Raw genomic sequence first — 19,201 nt, 5'->3', positions numbered from 1 at the left:
AAAAAGAAACCCTGAACCCATCAGCACTTCCTCCTAACCCTCCTTTCTCCATCTTAGCAATCACTAATCTTTCGATCTTTATAAATACACATTTCACATAAATTGAATCATAAACACGTGGTCTTTGTGATTTTTCTTATTTTGCATTAGGCTTTGAAAGTTTATTCATGGTGCAGCACATACCAATGCCTCATTTTTCATAGCTGAACTCACTGTTCTAAGCAGACTTTCTTTTCATTTCCCAATTGAAGCACTGTGGAGCCAGAGTGACTCCATTTTGGAGCTGTCTCCTTTGTTCTCTCAGAATGACTCCATTTTGGAGCTGTCTCCTTTGTTCTCTCAAATTTGTGCTTATCCACTCAAAATTCCTAAGTTTATTACCCAGCCATCTGTGTACTCAGGAAGGACATTCCGGACACACTACCTATAAGGTAAACAGTTAATGGCTAACTGCCCACAAAAGATAGATGTGACCATTAGTCAGTGGACCTGCTAACCATCAGCTTATGACAGTCGACCCCTAACCTTTGCCCCCTTCTCCCTTGCAAAAATCTATACGTAACCCCCTTAACCCCCCCCGAGCCTAACCAATCAAAACCCTACACTTCATATGTATTTAGCATTAACCAATCACCTGGCTACTAACAACCAAAGCTTGATGTATACTCAATAAAAACCCTGCTAGTTTCGAGGCTAGGGGCTCTCAATCTCGATCCGCTGCGTCGGTGACAATTGAGAGTCCCTGCTTAAGCTTGAATAAACGACCCTCGTGTGCTTACATCGGAAACGGTCTCCTGGTGGTCTTTGGGACATCGCGATCTGGGCACAACATTTGGGGGCTCGTCCGGGATCCCAAGACCTTCAGGACTCCCGTACCGGAGGGTCAACGCCGGCTGGTGAGTGTTTTTTTTTTGTGCTTGTAAAGTCTGGGCCTATTTTCTGGGAAGGTCGGCAGACGGTCTAGGCGGACGCGCTGCAAGGGCCGCCGACCCGGAATCCTGGAAGACGTTCCGGATTCCACTGGTGGGGACGGAGTGCCCCAAGAGTACGGGTCAGTGAGACTCCTGGAGGGACGGTGCGGGTCGCTCCCGCGGCACGGCAGGAGGCCGTCGTCCCATTTGCATTGCCTCCGATCGCGCGGAGGACGGTTTTGTCTCACCTTGTGCTTCTCTGTTGCGTTTGTGTGTCTGTTTGTGCTGACTTGGACCGAGACGATGGGACAGACTGTGACTACCCCTCTTTCCCTTGTAACAGACCATTTCAAAGAAGTTAGGGAGAGCGCTCATAACTTAAGTTTAGAAATTAAGAAGACTAAGTTCATCACCCTCTGTGGCTCAGAGTGGCCCTCCCTCGGGGTAGGATGGCCCCCCGAGGGAACTTTTGATTTGCAGATAATTCGCAGAGTTCGTAAAGCCATCCTCCCCCCCGATCAGATACCCTACATCGCCGTTTGGGAATTTCTGGTTTCTAACCCGCCCCCATGGGTTAAGCTCTTTTTGCCTTCACAGCAGCAGCAACCGGAGTTAATCCTGACGGCCAAAGAAAAGGCTCCTAAAAAGCGCGCGGATGAAAAACAAACCGAAACCAAGCCAACCGCGCCACTTTACCCTGTCCTCCAGGGAGGGACCGAGGAAGATCTTATATTTCCTCCCCCCTATTCCCTCCCCTTTCTTGCGCCACAGCAGGCTGGAGGAGGTGACCCAGTCCCAGCCGGGGCTGGGGAGCCCGCCCCGGGCCCCGCCGACAACCGTGATGGTCCCGCCCAAAATACTCGTCACCGGCGCGCCGCCTCGCCGGCAGGACCGGCAGATTCAACTGTCTGCCCGCTGCGAGCAATAGGGCCCCCTGATGAACATGGAAACCAGCCTCATCATTACTGGCCCTTTGCTACCAGTGATCTTTATAATTGGCGCCGACAACATGCCAATTTCTCTGATAACCCTAGAGATTTGATTAACCTGTTAGAAACTGTTTTGTTTACCCATCAGCCCACTTGGGATGACTGTCAACAGCTTCTGCAGGTTCTGTTCACCACTGAGGAACGAGAGAGAATCCAGAATGAGGCCAGAAAATTGGTTCCTGGTGACAGTGGTCAGCCCACCACCAATGCAGACACCATCAACACTTCTTTTCCTCTGTCCCGACCTAACTGGGACTTCAATACGGCAGAAGGTAAGGAGAGACTTCGAGTCTATCGCCAGACTTTATTAAGAGGTCTCAGAGCAGCGGCGAGGAAGCCCACCAACTTGGCTAAGGTAGGAGATGTACAACAAAAGTTAGATGAAAGCCCTGCTGCTTTCCTAGAAAGAATTCAGGAAGCTTTTCGTAGGTACACTCCTATGGACCCAGAAGCAGTTGAGACAAAGGCAGCTGTAATAATACATTTTGTCAACCAGGCGGCACCAGACATTAAGAGAAAGTTACAGAAAGTAGATAGGTTAGGAGAAAAGAGTATTCAGGACTTAGTGGCAGTGGCAGAGAAAGTGTATAACAATAGAGAAACCGCAGAGGAGAAACGAGAAAAAGCTGATGACCGCCAGACCCGAAACTTAGCTCGGATCCTTCTGGCTGCCACTGCGGGAGAGCAGAAAGAATGTGAACGTAGACTAAAAAAGATTGTGATGGAAGGAGAAAACAAAGAGAGACGCAGAGAGCGCCCCCAGTTGGGGAAAAATCAATGTGCTTATTGCAAAGAATACGGACACTGGGCCAGGGACTGTCCTAAAAAGAAACAGCGAGAAGGACGCCCCAAGACCCCTATTCTGGCTGCGGATGAATCAAATGATTAGGGGGGACGGGGTTCGGCACCCCTCCCCGAGCCCAGGGTAACCCTAAAAGTGGAGGGGAGACCTATTGAGTTCCTGGTGGATACAGGGGCTCAACATTCAGTCCTACTCAAACCGTGTGGCCATATTTCTGATAAAACCTCCTGGGTTCAAGGAGCTACAGGCATGAAAAAGTATTCATGGACAACCCAAAGAACAGTAGACTTGGGAGTGGGCCAAGTAACCCACTCATTTATGGTTATACCAGACTGCCCCTACCCCTTATTAGGAAGAGACTTACTTACTAAATTAGGGGCTCAAATTCATTTCCAACCCGGGGGCACAAAAGTCCTTAATCAAGAGGGAAGGCCCATTCAGGTACTAACCATAAACCTGGAAGATGAATATCTACTACATCAAAAGAGGGCCCCTCCTGATCCTGATATGGAACAATGGCTCTCCATGTTCCCACAAGCATGGGCGGAAACTGGAGGCATGGGGCTAGCTATACACAGGGCACCGGTGTTTATAGAAATAAAACCTGGAGCAGATCCGGTACGAGTTCGCCAATATCCTATGCCCCTGGAGGCCCAGAAAGGAATAACTCCACACATCAGGAGGTTACTTGCTCAGGGGATTCTCAGACCTTGCCAATCGGCCTGGAACACCCCCTTGTTGCCAGTACGAAAACCTCATTCTAATGACTATCGGCCAGTGCAGGACCTCCGGGAGGTAAACAAGAGGGTTATGGACATCCACCCCACAGTGCCTAATCCATACACCCTATTGAGTTCTCTTCCCCCGAGCCATCGCTGGTACACAGTCTTAGATCTCAAAGATGCTTTTTTTAGCCTTCCACTGGCACCTAAAAGCCAACACATCTTTGCGTTTGAATGGAGTGATCCAGAGCAAGGCATCAACGGACAGCTGACGTGGACCCGATTACCTCAAGGATTCAAAAACTCTCCCACCATCTTCGACGAGGCCCTACATGAAGACCTGGGTGAGTTTCGCCTCCAGAACCCCCAACTAACTCTGTTACAATATGTAGATGACCTTCTTGTGGCAGCTGAGACACAGGAAGACTGCTTAAATGGAACCAAGAGACTCTTGATGGTCATAGGAGAGCTGGGGTATCGGGTGTCCGCTAAAAAGGCCCAGATCTGCAAACCCGAGGTAAGCTACCTGGGGTACGTGCTTAGAGAAGGGCAGAGATGGCTGTCGGATGCTAGAAAAGAGACAGTTCTTAAGATACCCACACCAGATTCCCCTCGAAAAGTCAGAGAATTCTTGGGATCGGCGGGCTTCTGCCGCCTATGGATACCAGGGTTCGCAGAGCTCGCAAAGCCCCTCTACGAGGCAACTAGAGACAGTCAGGCTTTTCAATGGACAGAAAAGCTACAAAAATCTTTCGATCAAATTAAAACAGCCTTGCTGACGGCACCAGCCTTGGGCTTGCCTGATATTACTAAGCCATTCCACCTTTACATTGATGAAAACAAAGGAGTCGCTAAGGGCGTCCTGACCCAGTATCTAGGGCCATGGCGCCGCCCAGTGGCGTACTTATCAAAAAGACTTGATCCAGTTGCGTCAGGATGGCCCCCGTGCCTAAGAATGATTGCAGCAGTAGCTCTAATGGTCAAAGACGCTGACAAATTGACATTAGGCCAAGAACTATGCGTGACCACCCCTCACGCCATTGAGGGAGTCCTAAAACAGCCTCCAGATCGATGGCTCAGTAATGCTCGCCTGACCCACTACCAGAGCTTACTCCTAAATCCAACCCGAGTTGTCTTTCAGGCCCCGGCTGCTTTAAACCCAGCCACACTGTTACCAGACCCGAACTTAGAGGCTCCGCTTCACGACTGCACAGATATCCTGGCCCAGGTACACGGAATTCGAGCAGATCTGAGTGACCAACCATGGCCAGACGCAGGCAACACCTGGTACACTGATGGAAGCAGCTTTGTTCGTGAGGGCCACAGGTATGCTGGGGCAGCTGTGGTGACAGAAACTGAGGTCATTTGGGCAGAACCATTGCCCACCGGGACCTCAGCACAACGGGCAGAACTCGTAGCCCTGACCAAGGCATTGACTTTAGGACGGGGCCTAAAGTTAAATGTATACACAGATAGCCGGTATGCCTTTGCCACTGCGCACGTCCATGGGGCCATCTACAAAGAAAGGGGACTCTTGACAGCTGAAGGAAAGACTATTAAAAACAAAGAAGAGATCCTTGCCCTCTTAACAGCCCTCTGGCTACCGAAAAAATTAGCCATTATCCATTGCCCAGGACACCAGAAGGGCGACACTCCAATTGCCAGAGGAAATAATCTAGCTGACCAGACGGCCCGAAAAATAGCTTTAAAGGTTGATCTGACACTGGCCACTCAGCTGCCCGATCCGGGAAGTGCAGCCCTACCAGAAAAACCCCAGTACACTAAAAAGGACTTAAATTGGATAAAACAATTACCTACGCCCCAGTGCCTCAACGGGTGGTGGAAATCTTCTGATTGTAAAGTCATCCTGCCTAAGACACTGGGAGAACAAGTTCTCTCCAAGATACACCGGACCACCCACATGGGCACTCGGAAAATGCAAGATCTCCTGAGACATGCTGAAATTAAGATCCGTGATGCTAATTCTACAATTGAACATATTGTTGCTACCTGCAAAGCCTGTCAATTGACAAATGCCACCCACAATAGGGCCAACCCAGGAAATAGGCTGAGGGGAAACCGACCTGGAGCCTATTGGGAATTGGACTTCACCGAGGTAAAACCTGGAAAGTACGGTTATAAATACTTGTTAGTTTTCGTAGATACTTTTTCAGGATGGATAGAAGCGTTTCCTACCAAACACGAGACAGCGCAGAGTGTGACTAAAAAGCTGCTAGAAGACATCCTGCCAAGGTACGGTTTTCCAGTAATGCTAGGATCAGATAATGGACCCGCCTTCATTTCCAAGGTGAGTCAAACCCTAGCACAGGTGTTGGGGACAGATTGGAAATTACATTGTGCATACAGACCCCAAAGCTCAGGACAGGTAGAAAGGATGAATAGAACCTTAAAAGAGACCTTAACTAAATTAACCTTAGAGACTGGCGGTGACTGGGTGACTCTCCTTCCCTTCGCCCTTTATAGGGTGCGCAATTCACCCTATAAAATGGGGTTGACCCCCTTTGAAATCATGTTTGGAATTCCCCCTCCCATTATCCCCAACCTTCACTCAAATGTACTTGTTGAATTTGATGACCAAAAGTTGTTACTTTCTTTAAAAAGCCTCCAAAGTGTACACGAAGACATCTGGCCTAAGTTAGAAGCCTTATACCAGACCGGACCACCTCCTGAGCCCCATCGCTACCGACCTGGAGACTGGGTCTTCGTTCGGAGACACCGGCAGAAAGACCTTGAGCCCCGTTGGAAAGGACCCTACGTCACAGTCCTGACCACGCCCACTGCTCTCAAGGTCGACGGGATTGCTTCGTGGGTACACTACACTCACGTTCGCCCTGCAGATCCTCACTCTGTCCTAGAAGACTTCGTTCCATCATGGCAGGTGTCCAGAGACCAAGACAGTCCCCTCAAACTCAAGCTACGTCGTCGACGATCGTGATTATGGTAACTGTACTTTTGACACCGACACTAGGAGGACAAAACCCATATGCTCCCTTAAATTTAACCTGGATGATCATTAGTACGTCTACGGGCAACATTGTTAATAGTTCATCCGAAGTGGCTCCACTACTTACCTGGTGGCCAGACCTAGACTTTGACCTGTGTTCGCTCGCCACAGGGACTTGGAACACTGGAAACTGGAAAATCGGGCCTAGAGGAGAGCCAATATGTAAAAAAGGCATAGGCCAATGTAATACTAATAGAACATCCCTGCCCATGGCTCCAGTACCCATGGCCCCTCCTAGACTTGACCCTGGGTGTAGCCATTCTCTTGATAGAAACATCCTACAAAGCACCCCCTTTTATGTTTGTCCGGGAGAAAGGCGCACACAGTCTCAGATAAACAAGTGCGGGGGACCTGACCAGTTCTATTGTGCCAAATGGGGATGTGAGTCCACGGGCACCGTCTCCTGGGCCCCGCCTGTCAAGGACGATTTTATTTCTTTAAAAAGAGTCCCTGGGCCCCCTGGCCTGCAGACAAATCAAAAGGGTGGTAATTTCTTAGTTCTTAGTGGCCCCTGTACCGGGTTCCTCTGTAACCCGGTCAGACTTTCATTCACGGATTCAGGTAAAAGGTACACTAAATGGGAAACAGGCCAGACTTGGGGACTCCGTCTATATCAAGATGGTTATGATACCGGGTTGTTATTCACTATAAAACTGAAGGCAGAGCCGCTCACCATAGGGTCTCCCCAATTGATAGGGCCAAACTTGGCGCTAGCTCCAATAGCCCCTTTCAGACCTATTAAGCCCCCTCCCCCAAAAAGCTCGCCTATGTCACCAAAACCAAACGCCTCCGTACGGCCATCAGACTTAACCTCCGCTTCCACATCCCCGCCCTTGATTCAAATGATCACCCAGATTGATAAAGTCGATCATAACCGGGACCAGGACCCCCTTTGGGAACTGATGGTTCACACCTTCAAAGCCCTAAATGCATCTAGGCCAGACCTCACTCAGTCCTGCTGGCTATGTTATGATACTAAGCCCCCATACTATGAAGCAGTAGCTTATCTAGACAATTTCACTAAGTCAGACAGCCCGACTCAATGTAGATGGCAACAAAAAGGGACAGCTAGGCTGACCCTACAATCAGTAACTGGGCAAGGAACTTGTGTCGGCAGTGTCCCGGCCTCCCACCAACACCTTTGTAACAAAACCATCCTTAGACCTAGGCTTAAATATCTCATTCCCCCTTATGACGGGTGGTGGGCCTGTTCCTCTGGACTTACCCCTTGTGTACATGGGCTAGTGTTAAAACAAACAAGAGATTTCTGTGTACTTGTACAATTAGTCCCCCGGTTGTTATATCACTCAGAAAAAGACATCCCCAGCCGCCTGGCTGAAACCCAGGTCAGAGTTAAGCGAGAACCTGTAACGGCCATTACTTTGACCGTTCTCTTAGGATTAGGACTAGCTGGGACAGGAACGGGAGTTTCATCGCTACTAATACACAATAAATATTATAATGACTTAAGGACAGCCATAGATATAGATATTGAAAGGCTAGAAAGCTCCATCTCCCACCTCCAAGAGTCTTTAACTTCACTAGCAGAGGTAGTCCTCCAAAACCGAAGGGGGCTGGACTTAATTTTCCTTCAACAAGGAGGACTCTGTGTTGCACTAGGTGAAGAATGCTGTTTCTATATAGATCATTCAGGAGTAGTCAAAGAATCCATGGCTAAAGTTAGAGAAGGCATCGCCAAACGTAAACAAGAAAGAGAACAATCTCAAACCTGGTTCGAATCTTGGTTTAATTCTTCCCCTTGGCTCACTACCCTAATTTCTACCCTGTTGGGCCCCTTGCTTATCGTGTTGCTACTATTAACCTTTGGACCTTGCATACTTAATAGACTAGTTTCGTTCATTAAAAAGCGAATTAACGCTGTTCAGTTAATGGTACTCAGGTCCCAATACCAGCCAATACCTATTGATTTGACAGAATTAACCCCCAGAGGCCCATGATTGGCCCTCTACAGCACCCTGAGAAGGGGGGAATGTGGAGCCAGAGTGACTCCATTTTGGAGCTGTCTCCTTTGTTCTCTCAGAATGACTCCATTTTGGAGCTGTCTCCTTTGTTCTCTCAAATTTGTGCTTATCCACTCAAAATTCCTAAGTTTATTACCCAGCCATCTGTGTACTCAGGAAGGACATTCCGGACACACTACCTATAAGGTAAACAGTTAATGGCTAACTGCCCACAAAAGATAGATGTGACCATTAGTCAGTGGACCTGCTAACCATCAGCTTATGACAGTCGACCCCTAACCTTTGCCCCCTTCTCCCTTGCAAAAATCTATACGTAACCCCCTTAACCCCCCCCGAGCCTAACCAATCAAAACCCTACACTTCATATGTATTTAGCATTAACCAATCACCTGGCTACTAACAACCAAAGCTTGATGTATACTCAATAAAAACCCTGCTAGTTTCGAGGCTAGGGGCTCTCAATCTCGATCCGCTGCGTCGGTGACAATTGAGAGTCCCTGCTTAAGCTTGAATAAACGACCCTCGTGTGCTTACATCGGAAACGGTCTCCTGGTGGTCTTTGGGACATCGCGATCTGGGCACAACAGCACAAGTCATCTTAAGATATGTGTATTGTCAAGATTAAATTATGTAATGGACATAATCTTTTTAAACAAAGTTATACATGCACAGAGACTATACTAAGGGATTTTCCAGCATCTCACATCCAGCATTTTACAACTTTTCAGCCAGGCATGGTTGCACTTGTCTGTAATTCCAGCTACTCAAAGTTTGAGGCATGAAGATTCTAAATTCAAGGCCAACCTGACAAGTTAACAAGACCCTGTTTCAAAATAAAATTTAAAGGGGGGCGGTGTGGGTCAATGTTTGAACTCTTGCACAAAGTACTGAGTTCAATCTCTAGTATTTAAAAATTAATAAAAAATTTTTTTTCATACAGTATCGCTTGAGCTTCTCTATGTTGCAGGATAAAATTCCTCATGGAAGAGATGTAACATCCATCTGTTCTGTATATTAGTACAGTTCAAAAAGAACACTTAGGTTGATATAGAAAAGTTTTAGATAACTTAATAGACTGAATATTAAGGTAGTTGTAGAAGCAAAATAAATAATGTGTTCTTTTAAGATTTGCTTTTCCTGTAACTCCTTGTTTAAGGTGAAGATTATCTGACTCTAACCAGTACCTTCATTAACCTAACAAAGTTACCAGGCCAGGGTGAATTTACAATGTATATGGCCTATCTTGTGTCTGTGACTTGTAAACAGGAACTGGAATTGTATTTAGATATCAAAGACCACTAGGGATGAGATAATGGCTAAAAAGGATATAAAAAGGGAAATGCTGAACCAAGAGGGCAGGATATTGACCAGACCGGTTTCTGGCATTCCCGTCCGCTTGCGAGAAGAAATTTTATTATTTTATCTGAATTCTGTGTCTCTGTGTATTTCTTTCCAAGATTTCCGTAACAAGGTCTTTATACTAGCTGAAAATAGAAGTATTAATATTATTTGATAATTATACAGGACACAGTAGTCACACATTGTGCTGTTTTACACATAACACATTTTATCTTCACTGAAACTTCAGTGTAATACTATTATCATTTTATGAATGAGAAAACAGAATAGAGATGTTAGAAAATCAGAAATAGAATATAGTCTATTTTTCAGAAGTTTGGATGGGAAGAGAGCACTTCAATGGTAGCTAAGTGGTACTCGGGCCTGAGGGAGTATTCCTGGCATGACAGCTAATTCAGCATATTTATAGAGAATAAGAAGTTCATGGAGTGGTAGTAAATATATACAAGACTGCAAGAGAGAACCTTGTAAAGATATAACGCAGATAGTTTTTGATAGGTCTCCCACCACCTCAGCAGCTATTAAGTATAGTAGCTGCCCTCTTCCTATGGTGCCTTGCCCCCTCCCCTGTGTGACATCATGCCAAGATGGTTGCTCCCACCAAAGAACAAACCCTTCCTCCCAGCATGCCCCTGGTCCCACCTAGAGAGTAACCTAATACTCGCTCACCCCCTACCACCTAGTGACGTCACCGGCTCCTCCACTCCCTGATCACTACCTCACTCAACCCCACCTCAGCCCCTACAAGCCCCACCCCAGTCTCTATAAAAGACTCTCCCTGCCCCAGCCATATTGCTTTTGTCTCTCCTTTGTTCAGAGACAGCCCGGCAGATCTATTCCCCTAATAAAGGCTTGTTGTGGCCTGGTCTGGTCTTGGTCTTCGGCCCTTTTACCTGACATTTCTGGTGCCGTGACTCGGATGGTAGATGGTCCATTAAGTGACGATCCCCCGCAGGACGGGGTTGATTGACCTTTTGGCCATCTCCAACGGACCTATCTGCCGTTGCCAGGACCCTCCGGGGCTTTCTACCTTTGCCATTGCTGACGCTACACATCCACACCGGTCACCAATGTCTGGGTGAATAGGGAGTTCAGCCTCCCTCTCGTCGGGTTCTCTGTCTCGTTCTCTCTCCCTCCGGGGACTTCTCAGAAATCCAAGCGCTTGGTCAGAGAAACCCCCACGGCCTCTGGGCCCAGGACCGTGCCCCTGGGAGACGTCCCATCGGCCCGCCTCCTCTCGTTCTCTCCCTCTGGGAGACTCACTCGGAGATTGTCAAAGGAGACAAGGATGCTTCTCCCCTTTGTCTTTCTCCCCAGGGGCTGCCTTCTCCTCACCCGCTCTAATCAGGGGGCCCAACAATCCAAACCCCGCCCCTCAACGCCTCTGGGCTGCCTTCTGGCACAACTCAAACCCCTCGGATTGTTGGGACCAGACTTTAGGCCAAAAAGATTTGTTTTCTATTGTAATCAGGTTTGGCCTCAGTATAAATTAGATAATGGGTTTCCACGCCCCAAAAATGGCACTTTCAATTTTAACATACTGTGTGATTTACACAACTTCTGTCAGTACAATGGCAAATGGTCAGAAATCCCCTACATACAAGCCTTTTCTACCTATGCTCTTAACCCTCCCTCTGTCAAACCTGTTCTTCTCAAGTACTCCTAGCCTGAGCCGATCACTCACCGCTCATACCTCCCCCACTTTATAACTCTGTTGATAAGAAAAAGTTTTAAAGCTTAATAGATTAGCTATTAAAGTAGTTGTGGAAACAAACTAAGTAGTGTATCCCTTTAAAAACTTGCATTAGCCCATTGCTTCTGCTGTTCAAAGTGAAGGTTATATAGCTTCTTTGATTTGTAGCTCCACTATAGATAACATCCTAACTAAAAAATGAAGTGAAAATCCTTGAACAAACTTGTGATATATGTGCCTTAATTGTCATGTGTTTAGGGCTGTAATCAGTGACAGAAACCACCTGTGTCTAACCATTAAACAGGAATTAGAACTTTATTTACTTAACAAAGACCACTAGGGATGAGATAATGATGGACAAAAGTATAAAATGTTTATAGTGAGTTGGAGACAAAATATTTAAAAAGCTATAAGTAAAAGATATATTTTTGATATAAAAGGATTTTATATGTTTGTCTTATTAGCAGGACAAGACCAAAAGGCCTAAGTACATCAAGAAGGTGTGCGAAAGTGATTTATAAAGGAAATATATGTTTACTTGTTGGTTTCAAGTTTATTATAAAAGGTTTACAGGAATAGAGGTTTCATTCCTTCTGATTTTAATTCTACAAGAGATCTCTGTTAATTGACTTACAAAAAGTTTTAAATAGTCTTATTTATAATTATAAACCTAAAATTATAAAGAGATTATAATTCCATTGGGCTAAATATATTTGAGTGCACTCTAGTTTTAAAAATTGTCTTATATCTTTGTTTTTGTCCAATCCTACAGCTGTTTTATTTATAGATAAAGGTTATTAAGTTCAAGGCATGCTCCCCTTGGTGAACAAAGGAGCGGCCGCATGGAAATATTTTCCAGTCTTTGTTCACTAGGGGGACCTCAACAGTTTTCATCTTACAAGAGACTGACCCAATAGTTTTCATAGCCTTATAAAAGACTTACAGGAATAAATATTATTTAAATATATTATTATACTGTTTATATCAATTGTCATCAAAGGGATAAATTCTAAATATGTTATTATGGTGTGCTTACACTGGCCATTTTCAAAGGACTAAATATCCTGTAAAAAACAACAATAACAAGGTTTTATTTTTTCTAGTGTACTAAATGTATTTATACTTTCTTACTGTACAGGTTTTCTAATATTTGTTTATAATAATAACCTCTTTTTGATTCAGGTATTTGCCTTTTCATACACTCTAGCTATTTATGATAACAGATACATATATGGGGTATTTTCTTTAGATGGTATCCTATCAAAAGATTATTTATTTATTTTTTTAAAAGATAATTTAGGTAAAAACTTTTGGTGTTTTAAAAAAAATGAGTACATTTAATGATGGCTATTTTATATCAAGATGGACATTTAAATGTGTTACAAAGGTAAAGTCATCATAATTGTCATGTTAAAATATTATTTGTGGCTCTTTTTCTGTTAATATTCTACAGGAATTCAACTACTAAAAAACAACCATGACTGATGACAGTAACAGTTCTCTATATTTTAAATTCCAAAATGTTTGTTATTCAGGTAAAACTATAATAGTTAAGTTCATTATTCTTGTTACAATGCTAACGCTATTGACCTTCTCTTCTGGGTGTTCAACAACTAAAGTTTAGAGACCAAAACTAAAAGGTAACTGGGCTATGAGGACAGCCAATATTTTGGCCCTGGCCCCTCAAGGTCAACAAAGTTCCAGGACATGAGGGAACCTTCTCTACAGGGTCCTACATCTTTGGTAAGTCACTCAACCTCCTAAACTGAGAGATTGCTGGACACCAGAGGACAATGTACTGTGTGCCAAAGGAGGGTCACCAAGAAAAAACTCTCCACTGCTTTCACTGAAAGCAACTTGGTCAAACAAGGCCATAACCCATCCAGATGGCTGACACTGACAGAGAAGCAGAGAGACACTATGCATGGTTCCAAAGTAATGGCCTGGGGAGACTTAACTGACCTTAATAGATAACAAGAGGTTCATATTGATTGACACAGGTCTCGCTTTAACTTGGTCTTAAACACCCAGCAGAAAAAATAACCAAAAGAGGCACAAAACAATGACATAATAATAAAGCTAGACTTCAGAAAAATTAAGACATAGCCCACCCATTAAAATCTTTTGGTTCACTCATGACACAGCCATTTCAAAAAGACAAAACTTTGGGTACTAAATAGAAGCAAAAATCATTAATTAGCTACAAGTGTGTACAGATTCTTTTAAAAAAAAAATTTTTTTTAAATTCTTTACAGGTAACCAATCCTAGAAACCACTGGTCTCCAGATCTCTCCTTTTAGATAAGTGTTTTTCTGATTCTGTGATAACTAATTAACTATCATGTAATGATCAATAAAAACCCAAACAAACCATAAAGTAAAAATATTGAGAAGAAATCACGTGCTTGTCAGCCACAGTCAGGATAAGTTCTATACCAAGCAGCTACAAGATTTATTCCTTTTAAAATAATGTACATCCTTGTTCTCTGTTTATGATGCCTCTTCTCATTGTGCTCATATTTCCTGGATACCTACCCTTGCCTAAAAAGATCAAGCCTTTTATGTTACACTTGATCACCTTAAGTCGTCCAGTGTCCTTGTTGAGGTTATCAGTTCTCTTTATTTTTAAATATATCTAGGAGGCCTCCAAAAACTGAGAGATACAGGAATAAAACTTTCCTGGCCTTGAATTTAAAGAAGAAGTCAGGTTCATAGTAACACTACACTCATCGGTATGTTGGCCTCCAAAAGACATTTGCTCAGTTACATACACCTTTTATATCCCCCCCCCCCAAAAAAGGATTATAAAGATTATATAAATTGTGTTTATCACCTTTCCACTCATTCTCTAAGAGCAAGGACATGACACATGGGGCCTTAGATCAGGAGCTATGATCTCTTCCATAACAGTCTCTTACTTCTATAACAAATGAGCCCCTAAACATCCAGCTGTCTCTGTAAAACCTATGTAAATAATAAATAAAAAATTACATGTCAAATGAAAAAAATTAAAACTCAATGGGCCAGATAGATATGCCCCCCAAGGTACTAATCAATAGTGGGGTACGTTTGGTTCCTGGAGCTCATGGCTCACCTGGCTATTACTACTCTTGGGACTCCTCAGTATTATCTGTTTAATTCTGTTTTGGACCGTGCCTGGTTCGCTGTTTTCAAAATTTCTTGCAGAAACGATTGAGGACATTCACCAGCCAGACAGTCACAGAGTTCATCATGGCAGGGAACCAGCCAGTACGGCAAAAGGAAGAGGTCCCCACTTGCCACTGACCTCATCAGATCCAGGTCTAGCCCCGATCTTCACCCCTTGTCAGCAGGAAGCAGCTCCAGAAGAAGAGACCTTCGCCCAACTATCATAAAACAAAAGCCTGGAATGATAGGTCTCCCACCACCTCAGCAGCTATTAAGTATAGTAGCTGCCCTCTTCCTATGGTGCCTTGCCCCCTCCCCTGTGTGACATCATGCCAAGATGGTTGCTCCCACCAAAGAACAAACCCTTCCTCCCAGCATGCCCCTGGTCCCACCTAGAGAGTAACCTAATACTCGCTCACCCCCTACCACCTAGTGACGTCACCGGCTCCTCCACTCCCTGATCACTACCTCACTCAACCCTACCTCAGCCCCTACAAGCCCCACCCCAGTCTCTATAAAAGACTCTCCCTGCCCCAGCCATATTGCTTTTGTCTCTCCTTTGTTCAGAGACAGCCCGGCAGATCTATTCCCCTAATAAAGGCTTGTTGTGGCCTGGTCTGGTCTTGGTCTTCGGCCCTTTTACCTGACATTTCGTAACTGGGGACACACAACATTCTAAGGAGACAGCAATGTGGGGCAGGAGAAGAAGGATGGGTAAAATACAGCATTTTACAACGCAAAGATGATAAAAGGAATGGCTAAGTGGGAAATATAAATTTGTAGTGGCACTTATACCAAGTATGACCTTCTCCAGTACCGTTCTATCTGCTGGAGTTTAAGAATGGGGAGGTGGTACAGTAGCGATTTAATAAGAGTTTTGCTAGGTAGGTTTCTCAAAAATCAGAGATTTTATAAAGAGAGAAGCTCTGATAATCTACCCCATCCTCTTTGCTCAAATTTCACCTGCTGTTGAGGTCTATGACTCTGGACATTTTGTTTAAATAGTACAACGTGCTGCCCCTCCTGCATTCCTTACCCTGTTTGATAATTTTTAAAGCAATTAAAGCTTTCTAGTGTATCACTAAGGCAGAGATCTTTGGATTCTTTACTGGTAAATCTCAAGTGCCTAGAACAAAGACTAACCCATAGTGGACCCTCAGTCACCATTTACGGTTTAAACAGGTAGACTTTCATGTGTCCCTTGGAATCTATGTCCTCACACACACAAATAGATAATCCTCAAATCCTACAGTCATTAAAGGAACTTTGTATCAATGTGCAAACCATTTCAAAGAATAGAAACATGAGATACAGTGTTATAATTCTCCAGTGACACTGAAAAATCTTACCAACCACTCCGTACCTTATTTTTGTCATCAGTAAAACAAGAATGATTATATCCAAGGAATAATTTTTAAGTTCTAAGAATAAGGTCTGACAAAAGGCTCTATAAACATAAACAATAAGATATCTTTATGTTGACTACAGCTAAATTATCAAGTACTATTAATGTGAAAATAGAAAAGAGAAGACATATATTGAAGGAAATGTACTTGGGGCATTTGCATTAGTAGGGTGAACGATCTTTCCAAGGGTGATGGCAGTGGTTCCTGAGGCTTCTATATGCAAAGTGAAGGATATGGGAAAAGGGAAAAGCTAAGACGAGATCTTCCTAACAAGGGTTTTCTTTTGCCTGAAAGAGCATGCCTCTAGACTGGCTGGAGTTCCCTGTCTGGAAACACGTAAGTACAATGGTTCTTTGTGGTAAAATGGAGGGAAAGTACGAAACCTAGGGAAAAGTGGATTAAATTCTGAACAAAAATGTATGCCTATTCATGAAGATGTACAAGTTAATACCTAGTGAAAGAAATTTTTTTTCAGAGTCTCCAAAATACTTTATTTTTAGAGCCCAAATGCTTTCTATGAAGAAGCAAAATGAGGGAAAATTCTTAATAGTCATCTGACAAAACATTCCATTATTCTTGAAATTAAAAACTGAATGCAGTAAGTTCTTAAAAAAATGAACATTAACATAATCTGTTTAGAATCACATTTACCAGTGATTAGAATTTAGTTTTTGCCTAGAAAGGAAGTGAAGATAGTGGCTGAGAAGTGCATGCCTTATAAAAGACATTTAAACGTAAGGATGATTAATATTGAGGATTTGAAAATACATTTTGTCCTCAGAGGAAACAATTTTAGTTTCTAAAGAGTATTCACTTCTGACATCTCAATTCCTGATTTCAGTGGCTGCACACTGTGTACCTCTGTGCCACATTTAGGACAAGTAAAGTACATGTCAAATAAGAAACTACTCTTCACACAGTAATAGCAGATGTGTTCACATCCTATGGTGTGAGGCATGGTGGGCCACTCTCTACACAGAGAACATTCTTTGCCACTGGTGGTTAATGTACTGTCACTATTTGGGGCACCAGCAAGGGGGATACACCATGAAGATAATTTGGCTTTCAATTTCTGGATATTGATAAGTGGTAAGAGAAAAATCAGAAACTCAGCAAAACTATGCCAGAGGAGTTCCCTATTCATATACTCAAAGTCAACTTCATGGATATTTTGGGGCTTGCAAAATACAGAATGAATGCCTAGGAGACATTCTGTTAAAAGTTGCACTTTCCTCTTTGAAGGAAAATCAAAAAATTAACTAACTCAGCTAATTTCAAAAGTCCAAACACTAAATTCATACACTGTTTGACTTTCCCAAATGATGATGCTAAATGATGATTTTGAAACAAATCATAGCATCATTCTTCTTGCCACCTCCCACCAATGGTACATACAGCATACCAGAGTTTCTGATTTTCACTTGGTGGATGGTATCTTGGGTTTGGGGAAAAATTGTTTCTGTACTGAATATTCAAAACCGATTGTCCCACAGTGGCATTTTTGGAGTAGATGGTGAATAGCCATAAGAAAAGCCACAAGAATGCTTTCACTTCTGGTTCAAAGCAAGCTAACAGCCCTGGCTTAAATCCATGAAAGCACTGAGCAAACTGGGACTAAACTAGCTGCTCCAGAGAGATCAAGTGCATCCAACTGACTTATTCTTAGCACTCCATTTGTACTCTTAGTATCCCCTTCTCTGGCCACCATGTCTTCTCTGAAGGTCTCTTTTCCCTTCTTGCAGCTCCTTCAAGACTTGACAGCCTATAGCTATGGCAGTGGGGATCTTTGCTACAATTTCTTTTGTGAAATCTTTACTTCAGTCTTGCCAGGAACTTTGGAGTCTGCGAAACACCCACGCTCCATGGAACTTTTTCAGAAACATTCTCTGGAAACTTTGCCTTTTCCTAGCTGAATCTGAGTTACACAGGCTTCCCCTCAGTGAAAGAAATTTTGAGGTTTCTGTTGCAAAGACCTGTAAAAAGCGGGGTAATGTATCTCATATGAAGGGGCAGGGGGGAACTTCATAAGGGGCTTGCTGGGAACCGTGGCACAGAAGCCTTTCAGAAGCCCCCTCTACAGGTGTCTGCACACAATCTACAGCACAAAGTACAGAATCTGACACGGGACTAGTTTTTCCCAGGATTTCACTTGTGGAGACCAACAAGAAAAAGAAAATGATGACATGGAAAAATATTCTTTTTAGGGAGCTTTGAGGGAAACAGTCTACTAGCTACATAGAGAAAAAACCTTTATTTATCTGCTCAAATCACCCAGAATGAGCCCTCTGCAAAAGTGACTTGAGAGTCATTGCTTTAGGGGTTCTTCTGCTGAGTTTGATGGCTGACATGGAACCAGGAATGTATAGGAAGTCTTGTTGCCAATGTTCCAGAATGGATGTCTCCAGAGAAAGATGGCAAGTTAAATTACAAGGATGAACAGTAGTGTAGAGATGAGGCTTGTAGGAGACTCAAACCACTGGTGATCTACTTTCGGTGCCAGGAACTAAATTTTTCAGGGGTATTTCACATACTTCCTTTATGTAAAATGAGCAAAGAAAGGTAAGAATACATTTCAAAGTTCCCATTATTGCTGTTGACTTTCAGATGATTGTATTAAAAATGAGTCTTTTTCATGTTAATCTACTCAGGTTGATTTTTATTTCTCTGGTTTTATGCTTGCTTTATTTCTTGAAAAGAACTTTCATATTTTCACAGTTGAGAATAAAGCACTTATTATTAGAATTACTTTTCCCCATTAAAGCATGTTCTCTTTAAACTTAAGTCTAAGCCGAAAGAGACTGAATGACCTTGGCTGGATGACATATGTTATTAACATGTCTCAAAATATACAGTCATATCTCCATTTGAGAAATAAATCTTCCATCTTGTAACCTACAGAATCTGGAAATGTTCCTCCAACCTTAGTGAACTCATAAGAATATAATTTGAAATTTGGAAAAGAAATTTGGAAGCCCGTGTTTACAATCAAGCAGTTTATTTTTTAACACCCATACAGGGAGAAATAAGAATTTGGATTCCTAGTAAGTAGGGACTTAGAAATCAAGATTCTCAAATAAAACTCTGAGATTCCTAGAAGAGTGACAGTTTTCACAGGATGCAGTGGGAAGCTGAGGCAGGAGAATGAGTTCAAGGCCAGCTTGGGCTA

General features: G+C 43.5%; 2 protein-coding genes and 1 pseudogene across 29 annotated transcripts in view; 1 reads left to right on the top strand and 2 right to left on the bottom strand.

Moving 5' to 3' along the window:
* The window catches only part of Eif4g3 (eukaryotic translation initiation factor 4 gamma 3), a 363,950-nt gene that overhangs the window by 131,130 nt on the left and 213,619 nt on the right, over positions 1-19,201 (bottom strand). The gene's annotated exons all lie outside the window — the stretch shown is intronic.
* Positions 923-6,228, top strand: LOC147827267 (uncharacterized). Its single transcript, XM_087215053.1, is given in 2 exon segments — positions 923-5,732; positions 6,047-6,228. Coding segments are annotated over 2 exon segments (4,551 nt in total). The 5' UTR covers positions 923-1,214; the 3' UTR covers positions 6,080-6,228.
* LOC147827266 (peroxisome biogenesis factor 2-like) lies at positions 6,536-18,563 on the bottom strand (annotated as a pseudogene). Its single transcript, XR_015452697.1, has one exon. The product of XR_015452697.1 is annotated as a peroxisome biogenesis factor 2-like (transcript).

Source organism: Heterocephalus glaber, unplaced genomic scaffold, assembly GCF_053883595.1.
Source record: "Heterocephalus glaber isolate CG9 unplaced genomic scaffold, H.glaber_assembly_v1.0 deba00001452, whole genome shotgun sequence".
NCBI lineage: Eukaryota > Metazoa > Chordata > Mammalia > Rodentia > Bathyergidae > Heterocephalus > Heterocephalus glaber.
The sequence above is the reverse complement of the archived record's forward strand: the minus strand, read 5'-3'. Positions and strand labels throughout refer to the sequence as shown.